This window comes from Triticum aestivum, chromosome 3B, assembly GCF_018294505.1.
Source record: "Triticum aestivum cultivar Chinese Spring chromosome 3B, IWGSC CS RefSeq v2.1, whole genome shotgun sequence".
Classification (NCBI taxonomy): domain Eukaryota; kingdom Viridiplantae; phylum Streptophyta; class Magnoliopsida; order Poales; family Poaceae; genus Triticum; species Triticum aestivum.
In genome coordinates this window covers 32,337,674-32,350,071 of record NC_057801.1, presented here as the reverse complement: position 1 = coordinate 32,350,071, position 12,398 = coordinate 32,337,674, and the positions used below count along the sequence as shown (strand labels likewise).

The following is a 12,398-nucleotide window of genomic DNA, read 5'->3' as shown; positions in this document are numbered from 1 at the left end:
TGATAAATTCCAAATATTCGAGATTTGACCATGGCAAATTGAACGTTTTCGATGGCAAGGTTAGTGACACGAGGATGAAAAGAACAAGGATTCAACTAGTATTTCTTTCGAAAAGGAGGAGGAATACCCTCGGCCTCTGCATCAAAGCGATGCATACAACCATTTTTATTATATTATTGGACAGAACCCAACGAAATAAATACATGTATCAATCCGTAGCCACCTTTCTGGCAACCACTGTCGCTACCCCTACAATGTTGATGTTGATGACGTGCCCTGGCCGCGTATGAACACACGGGGAATCTTTCCGGCCGCCTCTCCTTCAAGCAGTGGCCACCACCACCATTCCCACCATGTGAGGTGTCGCCAGTGACTATCGTGCTTGACGAGGACGCCACTGCTAACCAACAGCACACGGGCGACGACCTGCTGACCCTCTTGACCCGGCAAGGTGTAATGTCATGTCATGTCATGTCATGGTGGAGGGAGCGCGGAAATTCCTCAAGACCTCTGCCTCCATCGGTGGATCGATCGATCACGCTTATTTAATGGCCTTCGCTCAAGTTGCATACCAGGCAAATTAAGAGGCGCAGGAAGGCAAGCTTTTCTTTTCTCACAGCAGGAAGCAACAAGGTATGCAATCCTCCATAACTCAGCTTTGTATCTATGTATGTCACTTAGCCATATGAGCTCTTAATTAGCAGTTGTTTGGAACAAGCCAAATTCTCTGGCTGTTAGTTAGCTGTGCTGCTTGGATATAAGAATCAGTTAAGGGCACTACATGTTCAATTTGCCATCAAATTATAGTACGTAATATGTCTAAGGAAAATACACGGGAGTTCCACACCTCTATAAAAATATTAAATATAAAATATATAAAAAAAAACTGAAATTTGGGGATATCAAGCCTGGGTTCCCAATCTACTCCCGTATGCAGTTTCATGAGAAAATACCAGGAAACGTATCCGTGGCAAAGGAAATACTGTCCCAACCGTTTTTTCTATGCATAGGATTTTTTTTGTCTTTTTTGCCGCGAATACGTTTCCTGGTATTTTTTCATGAAATTCCACACAAGAGTAGATCGGACACCCAAGTTTAATATCGCAAAATCCCAGTTTTTTTTCTTCAAATTTCTCGGTATTTTTTTAAACTTCATGTTCACATAGGGGGGTTTCCGTTTTCGATGGCATCTAGGATTTAATTTGTTCATGGCTTTCTTTTGCACCAAATTATTAAAGTGTGTGTGTCTTTGTGTGTTAGAAAGAACCTTCAAGATGACAGGAAAAGCTTACGTTTCTTCTTCGCTCTGCTTCGCAGCGGCATCGATCGATGTTCCCCGTCTTTCTGTTGCTTCTTTTGCTTCTCCGGTCGGCATCGGCAACAACATTCAGCCACTGGACTGATGTGGATGCCTTGTTGGCATTCAAGGCAAGCATAAACAACCAGCGGGGTGGTGTTCTAGATGCATGGAACACAAGTAATACTACCACTACATTCTGCCACTGGCCTGGTGTGGTTTGCAGCCAGCACAGCAGGGTCACGGCGCTTAACCTCACTTCCCAGGGCCTTGGTGGCATAATCACGCCTTCCATTGGGAACCTCACATTCTTGAAAACTCTAGACCTCAGCCTCAACAATTTGGATGGTGAAATACCTCCATCAATTGCTCGTCTCTCTCATCTGCGATATCTTGACTTGTCCAACAACTCACTTCATGGTAATATACACCCTGGCTTGAACAATTGCACCAGTCTTGAAAACATCAACCTTGGAGCAAACCACTTCACCGGAGAAATTTCCCCTTGGCTTGGGCTTGGAGGATTGTCCAGTCTCAAGGTTATACGACTATGGAACAACAACTTCACTGGAACCATCCCGCCATCACTTACCAACCTCTCAGCACTGCAAAATATCGATTTCACAACAAACCAATTACAAGGTGACATCCCTGAGGGCCTTGGTAGGATCACTAGTCTCAACATGATTCAACTGGGTCAAAACCGCCTCTCAGGCATCATCCCTGCAACTTTCTTTAACCTTTCCTCTCTAACCGGTTTCAATGTGGCGGTCAATGAGTTGCATGGTAAACTTCCCTCAAACTTGGGGGATCGCCTCCCAAATCTCAAGTACCTATTACTCGGCTTGAACCACTTCACAGGAAACCTTCCGGCTTCTCTTGTCAATGCAACTGAGATTTATACCTTAGAACTGTCATCCAACAACTTCACCGGTAGATTGCCTCGAGAGATTGGAATGCTCTGCCCGGACACCCTCAGTCTAGAAGTGAATCAGCTAACGGCAGCTACTGCTAAGGACTGGGAGTTCATGACCTTGTTGACAAACTGCACACGTCTCGGTACACTTGACCTTTATTTCAACAATTTAGGTGGCGTGCTGCCAAGCTCTGTTGCCAACCTATCAGCACAACTCCGAGAGCTAGATGTTGGATACAATCAGATTTCTGGAAAGATACCATTTGGCATAAGCCATCTTGTTGGGTTAAATCAACTGGACCTCTCAAATAATCGTTTTACCGGTTCCTTGCCCGACGACATCGGGAGGCTAAATCTGCTCCAGGCTTTGTATTTCGAAAACAATCTATTCACAGGTTACTTGCCATCCTCCCTCGGGAACTTGACACGGCTAGTAATTCTTCCTGCAACCGGCAACAAGTTTGAGGGGCCGCTTCCAACAAGCCTAGGTAGCCTCCAGGAGATGACTATAGCAGACTTTTCACACAATAGGTTCACAGGTCCATTGCCTAAGGAGATCTTTAACCTGTCGTCTCTGTCAAATTTGCTAGACTTGTCTGACAATTACTTTTTTGGTCCTCTTCCACCACAAGTCGGCAGCCTGACAAACCTTGCATACCTATATGTATCGAGGAACAACTTATCAGGTCCCCTACCCAATGAACTTAGCAACTGCCAAAGCCTGACAGAACTCAGATTGGACCATAACTCCTTCAACAGTAGCATTCCCTCATCTATCAGCAAAATGCAAGGTCTGATGTTGCTAAATCTTACAAAGAACACACTCTCTGGTGTGATTCCTCAAGAGTTAGGGCTAATGGGTGGCACTGGAGAGTTGTATCTCGGACACAACAACCTTTCTGGCCATATCCCTGAAAGTTTGGAGAACATGACATCATTATACCGGTTAGACCTGTCATTCAACCATCTAGGTGGCAGAGTTCCATCACGGGGCGTGTTCAGTAATGCATCTGGGTTTTTGTTTGGTGGTAATTTGGGGCTTTGTGGTGGAATATTGGAGTTACATTTGCCCCCATGCCCGGCAGAATCCATGGGACATGGTTTGAGGAAACACCATTTCATCACTACAGTAGTTATCCCAATTATTGCTGGCATAACTCTGTGTGTGAGTTTCGCACTTGTTTTCTTCACAATGAGAAAGAGATCGAAAGCTCGATTGACAGCCGTACAAGGATTTCAACTGATGGATGACCGTTATCCAAGAGTTACTTATGCTGAACTAGTCCATGGAACAAGTGGCTTTGCTTCAGACAATCTATTGGGTGGAGGAAGGTATGGATCAGTGTACAAGTGCTGTTTGCTGCTAAGAAATATGATGACCACAGTAGCTGTAAAGGTTTTTGATCTTCAACAGGTTGGCTCTTCAAAAATCTTTATAGCTGAGTGTGAGGCACTTAGTAAGATCCGCCATCGTAATCTGATCAGCTTCATAACTTGTTGTTCGAGCTCTGACACGAACCAAAACGACTTCAAATCCATTGTGTTCGAGTTCATGCCTAATGGGAGCCTAGACGGGTGGATACACATGGATGTGCATGCATCACATCAACTCCAAGGCATGACATTGATGCAGAGATTGAATATCGCAGTGGATGTTGCTGATGCGCTTGACTATTTGCACAACAGCTGCGAACCACCAATAATTCACTGTGACTTGAAGCTGAGCAACATTCTTCTCGACGAGGATCTAGTCGCTCACGTCGGGGACTTGGGCCTCGCAAAGATTCTTGCTGAACCAGCCGCGGAGCAACTGATTAATTCACAGAGCTCGGTTGGAATACGAGGAACAATTGGATACGTCGCTCCAGGTATAGCTTGACTTTTCTGTAACGTTAAACAACAATTTTGCATGCAACTTAGCTCACGGAATTCCCTTTTTTCTTTCTTTCAAACAAACGCAGAATACGGCCAAGGTGGTCAAGTTTCTTCATGCGGAGACGCATACAGCTTTGGAATTGTCATCCTCGAGTTGTTTACAGGGATGGCACCTACTCATGACATGTTCGGAGACGGGTTGACCTTGCAGAAGCATGTAGAGGATGCAATTCCAGGGATGCTAATGCAGATTGCTGATCCAGTCCTGCTGTCCATTGAAGAAGCTAACGCGAACACAGTGGAACATGTCAGCAATGCCATATTCTCCGTCATGAAGGTTGCGCTATCATGCAGCAAGCATAATCCGACAGAGAGAATGCGCATCAGAGACGCGGCTGCTGCGATTCACAGGATAAGGGATGCTCATGCACATTAAGGTATACTAGATGACATAACGAGGAAGCCAATAAATATAAGATATAACTGCGCATAAACGCAGGTCCTTTTTTGCTGAAACAAGTGTGTCACTCACGCGCTTAATTGGCTTTGTAGTGTTTATTATGTATTCCAGTCTAGGTGTGGTTTAGCCTCTAGCTGGCCCTGTTTGGTTAGCATGTTGATCTGTCCTTTGCAGTTGTGCTTGTCTAGGTGTGGCTCTCGTGGCGTGGCTTGTATGTGGGGAATAGTTTTGTACGGTGAACTAGTAGTCCCATATCCATATGTATTGGTCATTGTTGGCCCTGGCTTTTCTAAAGCCAGGAAATTAATGGTGAGTTACCTTTCATGTAAAAGGCAACATGTGTAAAATACAGGCAATTTTGCTGTAAATTACAGAAGTTTGCCTCTTGCCTGGCCAGAAATAAAAAAGTTCTAACAATCGTAAGATAAGACCTGACAGTAAAACCGATCTCGGCGACTTGCAGCAAGTAAAGTTGATCAACATAAACACGCAGTTGAAAGATGCAGAGTGGACGATGCCCTAAGATGAGCTCATTCTCAAACTCTCAACTAACATCAACTCGGGAAAACGATGGCCGTACCTGCTTCAGCTTGCGCGCTGCTGCAAACCTGGCAATTAAGTCAGCAGAAAATGGAGCTGAGGACTCTGAGCTCTGCCTTTTTTGTATTTATATTATAGAGGGAAGGAAGACTTGCTGGTAGTACTTGAGCCCTCTTGCAACCATACGCCTGCTTTCTTCCGACCTGTTACACGAATGAATTCTTTCACTGAAAACCTCTTTGTATTTGCAAGAAAACCTGCAGCTCGGATAGGATGCAAACATGCTATTCGAATAGGAGTACTACAGTGCTCTAAAAAAGATGTGCTACCATGGTGAAAAACAACCAGTTCTTACCCAGATACTACTCCCTCCGTCCCAAAATGTAAGACGTTTTTTGACTCTAGTGTAGTGCCAAAAAAACGTCTTATATTATGGGACGGACGGAGTACTTCAGCCTGGGGATTTCAGACAAGTATCAGCAATGAACTCTGCCAGTGCGAGTGCCAGGCAAGAAAGAAGACAGCACTTGCCTGTGGTTTCAGACAAGTGCAGTGCAGGGGATGGATGGGGAAAGCGCCGGCCACAGCAGCATCGACAAGCAGGCAAACGAAATTTATCCACTGCGCGACAGCGGCGCCGGCGACGAACCTCACAAGCTGGCCCGGCGATGTCAGGCCAGGCCCGCTAACTGCATCTCTGAACAAGTGTCTAAGCACTGGTGTACAAGTTCAGTTATCCAGCGGCCATCGTGAACTTACCCCCATTCACTCGACGGTGGAGATTCTAACCGTTAAGCTGCCGTCTAGTTACATCATATAACTGATTAATATCGAGGAAAGCAAAAGAAACACATAAAACATTTTTGGTACTCCATCCGTCCCATAATATAAGAACGTTTTTGACACTACTTCTTATTGCTACACATGTACTTATGAATGAATGGTTCTTACTTTTTGGTACAGGCAACAAATGTCGTTCATTCATAAAACATATTCATATAATTCGTAACAAACAGATGATGAAAAATGCAGTGCGAAAATAATCATGATTAACGGTGGCCTTGCCATATCAATATTATGTCAAAGCAAATGAGAGTGAACGATAACATCTAGTCATCTCAAAGGACCGTGAATTTGTAAATGACTTTCTTTTTTGAAATGTTCACAAATTTGAAGAAATTTTCAAGAAATGTTTTTTTTAAGTTTGGCTCTTTTAAAATGTATGGGAAACTTAGAAATGAGTTCTGAGGAACATTTATTATTTTTATAAGAAAATAAAACACATAAACAAAATTTTGGGGCATGACTATGTCTCACTTGCTGCGAGACCGTAGCTGCCGTCACCTCAAGTGCCACCTAAATGGGACAGCCCATCAATCACTCAGCACGCTAACTTTGCTTAGCAATCGCTCGCTAGCAGCCACATAGGTCCATTTTTTGTTCTATTTTTTTAGTTTGTATTCTTTTACTTTTGTTGCTTGTTTTTGAAAAAGATTCATGACATTTTAGAACAAAGTTCAAAACATGCGTTTTAAAATTTATCCTAATTTTTCATGTTAAAAGTTTATTGGGAGGCAGCGGAGGATTCAAATTGTCCCTCGAAGCAAGAGAACTGCACAAAGGCTTCGACCGTGGCTCGTGGAGTCTCTGGCCAAAGGATCCGAGTGACGCCGCCTCAAGCCGGAAGAGGCGGCCGTTTCTGCTGCAGAGAACTCGAGAGCCCAGCTGAAATGGGAGGCGAAACGTCCTGAATAATTTGACCGGTGTTGTTGGCAACTTGTGGAGGGTGGTGAGATGGTCCAGAAGCACTGCGGTTGGAGCCAAGAAGCTGCAGTCGGAGACCGGGCAGGCGCATGGCCCGATCGGGCATTCCCTCTCGTGTGCGTCCTGCCTGTAGTAGGTCATGGTCCTGTTGCATCCGTGCTTGCAGGGAACGGAGATGTTGTCAACGACGCGCTCCATGAGAGCCAGGGCCTCCAGCACTGAGATTAAGAACCCAATGGTTAAAGCATATGCATTCTTCCACTGTTTACAGGGGAAACCGATGGCACGTGCACAGATGTGGCACGTACAAGGAAAGGCTCACCATTCATTTGTCAAAATTATAGCAAAAACTTCTCTATGCAAATTCAGGGTTCATGTAACAATCAGATGAACACATAGTGAAAGTAACACATTCAGGTATTTTCTGCCACTGTACCAAAAGGGTCAACTCTTTTTTCGGTACACATACTAAGGATTAATTGATTGGGGAGTGCTTCGGTACAACCCCCCACACACACACACCCACAAACGTATAATGAATAGTATGGTAATTTCATATTAGGTATAGGAATACCCACCCAACGCGGTACGTCCGCCCGCGTATGCCGCACCCGTCGCTGTACGCAAGCCCTCCCGCGTACCCGCACCCGCACCCGTCGCCGTCGTACGCCCGCATGTCTCCACGTTGGCGTCGACAGTTGTTGGAGGAAAAAAAAGACACGGTAGCCGCCGACGCCCGCCGTCGAAACCCTGAACCCTAACGCATCCACGCCGTCTCCACGTCGGCCCCTGTCTGCACGAAGTCGCCGTCACCCGGGCCGCACGTGCCCTGATGCCGTTACCGCTGCCGCCGCACGTGCCCCGGCGCCGTAGGCTCTGCCGCCGCGTTCCATTCCCGTCGCCCAGATGGCCGCCCACCCGTGATCTACGTCGCCGCCTCTCTCCGCGCACTACGCCTGCTACGACCAACCATCGTCCTCACGCCGTCGACACCTGCCTCCGCCGGCCAGCAACGTCACGCCGTCATCACGTTCATCATCGGAGAAAATAGATCCGGCTGAAATCCTCGCCGCCATGCAAGAGGTTGGTTTGAGACATCGTTGTGCTTGATGAAATAATTGCTTTAGAGATGATGTTACACAGTGTTTGATTGATCGTACATTTTTTTAAAACATCTATAGTTAGAGGAGGAGGGCGATTGTGATGGCGATGATTACGGCGAGGACAACGAAACCTCGTCATTGAATATGGATGAACCTGCTGAGGAGAACTACATGAGTTTGGATGAATCTTATAGTGGCAATGTAAGTGTGATCAATGTTGATAAAAACAATAAATATGATAGACCGCACGAACAATTTCATATTTTTTTGCATCATGCAGCGACATGGTGATGATGATGATGATGATGATATGGATATAGATGATTCATTTGCTGAAAGTGCACTCCGGGTATGTTTTAAAAAAGTCAGAGAAGAAATGACATAATAACCATATGAGCGCTTACATGTATTTTTTGCAATCACTAGTAGAAAAGGGGGCAATGGTCCAGGCCGGGTCAGCCCATTAGTCCCGGTTCAATCCAGAACCGGGACCAATGGGGGCATTGGACCCGGTTCGTGAGCCCCGGGGGCCGGCCAGGCCACGTGGGCCATTGGTCCCGGTTCGGCTGGACCTATTGGTTCCGGTTGGTGGGACGAACCGGGACCAATGTGCCTCGCTCCTGGCCCACCACCATTGGTCCCGGTTGGTGGAGTGAACCGGGACCAAAGGCCGCCCTTTAGTCCCGGTTCGTGGCACGAACCAGGACCAATTAGTTGCCTATATCTACCCCTCGCCCGCGAGCAGAGCACTCCCAGTGCTCTGTTTTTCGTGGCCGGCGAGGGGAGAGCTTTGTGGTGCTCTAGCTCACCTCTTATGCACACGAGGTGTTCGATGGAATGCCCGACCCACACTACTTAAGCTTTCTCCTCTCCAAGCTCCATTTTCCTCAATATTTGTCTAGGTTTAGCGGTCCGTCACGCCCCGTCCCCGTCTTCACCGCCGTCGATCGCCCGCGCCGATCTCGTCGCCGGCACCACCGTGGTGAGCCTCTTGTTCTTATCTTCTTTCTGAAAGGAAAAAAAATCTTACTTGTATATTTATATAGATACTTGTATAATTTTCTTACTTTTATTATTGCATCTTATATAGTGCGATGGTTTTGGTATCCGCCCCCGTCGGCCCTCGTCCTGTCTATGATTCGGATGTGGTATATATTATCTTTTCATAACTATTGGTTCATTTATTGTTTATGACAATTATGCCGACCAACGTGACATAGACTTTATTTATCTAGGAGGTTGTTGAACCGGAAATTCCAACCGACCCTATTGTCGAGAGGTTAAATTTAGTTGAAGAAGAAAACAATTTGTTAAAGGAAAAAATTAGAAAAATTGAGGAGGAGAAGATGATATTGGAGTTGCATGTTGCGGATGTCATCGATGATCACAAGATCAAGATGGATGCAATGCGCTTGAAGATTAGAAAGATTAGAAAATATGCCATTCATACCGAGGCTTGGTATCATTATGCCGTTGGATCAGTTGTTACATTGGTTGCGATTATGATCGCATTTGTTTTTGTATTGAAATGTTTTCCATAGTTTCAGTGTATGGTTTTATTAATTTAGAAGCTCTGCAGAGCTTTATGTTGTTAGATGAGAACTATGTATGTACTTTGCTTTTAATGTGATGATGAACTTCTATTAATTTGGTCACTTAATTATCTATTCATGATGTTCTGTAATGATTTTTGACACACTTAATTATATATAATGCACGCAGATGAACCGGCAATGGATGTACGGTTCAAGACACACCTCCGAGTACATTAAGGGCGTGCATGATTTTCTCGAAGTGGCTGAGGCAAACAAGCAGAATGGTTTTATGTGTTGTCCATGCCCTATATGTGGGAATACGAAGTCTTATTCTGATCGGAAAATCCTCCACACCCACCTGCTTTACAAGGGTTTCATGCCACACTATAATGTTTGGACGAGGCACGGAGAAATAGGGGTTATATGGAAGACGGCGAAGAAGAAGAGTACGATGACAACTATGTGCCCCCTGAATACGGTGATGCTACTGAACATCAAGAGGAACCAGACGATGTGCACGATGATGCTGCAACGGGCGAAGCCGCTGAAGATCAAGAGGAACCAGACGATGTGCCCGATGATGATGATCTCCGCCGGGTCATTGTCGATGCAAGGACGCAATGCGAAAGTCAAAAGGAGAAGCTGAAGTTCGATCGCATGTTAGAGGACCACAAAAAAGGGTTGTACCCCAATTGCGAAGATGGCAACACAAAGCTCGGCACCGTACTGGAATTGCTGCAGTGGAAGGCAGAGAATGCTGTGCCTGACAAAGGATTTGAGAAGCTACTGAAAATATTGAAGAAGAAGCTTCCAAAGGATAACGAATTGCCCGACAGTACAGACGCAGCAAAGAAGGTCGTATGCCGTCTAGGCTTGGAGGTGCAGAAGATACATGCATGCCCTAATGACTGCATCCTCTTCCGCAGTGCGTACAAGGATCTGAACGCATGCCCGATATGTGGTGCATTATGGTATAAGATCAGACGAGATGACCCTGGTGATGTTGACGGCGAGCCCCCCAGGAAGAGGGTTTCTGCGAAGGTGATGTGGTATGCTCCTATAATACCACGGTTGAAACGTCTGTTCAGAAACAGAGAGCATGCCAAGTTGATGCGATGGCACAGTGAGGACCGTAAGAAAGACGGGAAGTTGAGAGCACCCGCTGATGGGTCGCAATGGAGAAAAATCAAGAGAAAGTACTGGGATGAGTTTGCATGTGAGCCAAGGAACGTATGGTTTGCTTTAAGCGCGGATGGCATTAATCCTTTCGGGGAGCAGAGCAGCAATCACAGCACCTGGCCCGTGACCCTATGTATGTATAACCTTCCTCCTTGGATGTGCATGAAGCGGAAGTTCATTATGATGCCAGTTCTCATCCAAGGCCCTAAGCAACCCGGCAACGACATTGATGTGTACCTAAGGCCATTAGTTGAAGAACTTTTATAGCTGTGGAATGGAAACGGTGTACGTACGTGGGATGAGCACAAACAGGAGGAATTTAACCTAAAGGCGTTGCTGTTCGTGACCATCAACGATTGGCCCACTCTCAGTAACCTTTCAAGACAGACAAACAAGGGATACCACGCATGCACGCACTGTTTACTTGACACCGATAGTATATACCTGGCAAGCTGCAGGAAGAATGTGTACCTCGGCCATCGTCGATTTCTTCCGACCAACCATCAATGTCGAAAGAAAGGCAAGCATTTCAAAGGCGAGGCAGATCACCGGAAGAAGCCCGCCATGCGTACTGGTGATCACGTACTTGCTATGGTCAATGATTTACACGTAATCTTTGGAAAGGGTCCCGGCGCACTAGCTGTTCCGAGTGACGCTGGGGGACACGCACCCATGTGGAAGAAGAAATCTATATTTTGGGACCTACCCTACTGGAAAGACCTAGATGTCCGCTCTTCGATCGACGTGATGCACGTGACGAAGAACCTTTGTGTGAACCTGCTAGGCTTCTTGGGCGTGTATGGGAAGACAAAAGATACATGTGAGGCACGGGAGGACCTACAACCTTTGCACGAAAAAGACGGCATGCCTCCAAAGCAGTATGAAGGTCCTGCCAGCTATGCTCTTACCAAAGAAGAGAAGGAAATCCTCTTTGAATGTCTGCTTAGTATGAAGGTCCCGACTGGCTTCTCGTCTAATATAAAAGGAATAATAAATATGGCAGAGAAAAAGTTTTAGAACCTAAAGTCTCATGACTGCCACGTGATTATGACGCAACTGCTTCCGGTTGCATTGAGGGGGCTTCTACTGGAAAACATCCGATTAGCCATTGTGAAGCTATGTGCAATCCTCAATGCAATCTCTCAGAAGGTGATCGATCCAGAAATCATACCAAGGCTAAGGAGTGATGTGGTGCAATGTCTTGTCAGTTTCGAGCTGGTGTTCCCACCATCCTTCTTCAATATCATGACGCACGTCCTAGTTCATCTAGTTGATGAGATTGTCATTCTGGGCCCCGTATTTCTACACAATATGTACCCCTTTGAGAGGTTCATGGGAGTCCTAAAGAAATATGTCCGTAACCGCGCTAGGCCAGAAGGAAGCATCTCCATGGGCCATCAAACAAAGGATGTCATCGGGTTTTGTGTTGACTTCATTCCTGGCCTTAAGAAGATAGGTCTCCCTAAATCACGGTATGAGGGGAGACTCACTGGAAAAGGCACGCTTGGAAGGGACTCAATAATATGCAGGGACGGATATTCTTGGTCTCAAGCACACTACACAGTTCTACAGAACTCTACCTTGGTGACCCCGTATGTCGATGAACACAAGAACAGTCTGCGCTCCAAACACCCGGAGCAGTGCGACGATTGGATTACATGTGAACACATCAGGACTTTCAGCAGTTGGTTGGAAGCACGTATCAGAGGTGACAACACTGTTTGTGATG

At 46.0% G+C, this 12,398-nt stretch overlaps 1 protein-coding gene across 1 annotated transcript; it reads left to right on the top strand.

Annotated features, from left to right (window-relative positions):
* The first annotated feature begins 419 nt into the window (after positions 1–419).
* Positions 420–4,842, top strand: LOC123068399 (probable LRR receptor-like serine/threonine-protein kinase At3g47570). Its single transcript, XM_044490987.1, has 3 exons — positions 420–633; positions 1,318–4,081; positions 4,175–4,842. The coding sequence occupies exons 2-3, from the start codon at positions 1,330–1,332 to the stop codon at positions 4,522–4,524; spliced, it is 3,102 nt and encodes a 1,033-aa protein (XP_044346922.1). The 5' UTR covers positions 420–633; positions 1,318–1,329; the 3' UTR covers positions 4,525–4,842.
* Positions 4,843–12,398: the final 7,556 nt, after the last annotated feature.

What these genes read in the sequence shown, in the direction of transcription:
- LOC123068399 (XM_044490987.1), top strand. Translation starts at nt 1,330, where the DNA reads ATGTTCCCCGTCTTTCTGTTGCTTCTTTTGCTTCTCCGGTCGGCATCG. An exon ending in AATTGGATACGTCGCTCCAG is followed by an intron (nt 4,082 to 4,174) that starts GTATAGCTTGAC and finishes AAACAAACGCAG; the next exon opens with AATACGGCCAAGGTGGTCAA.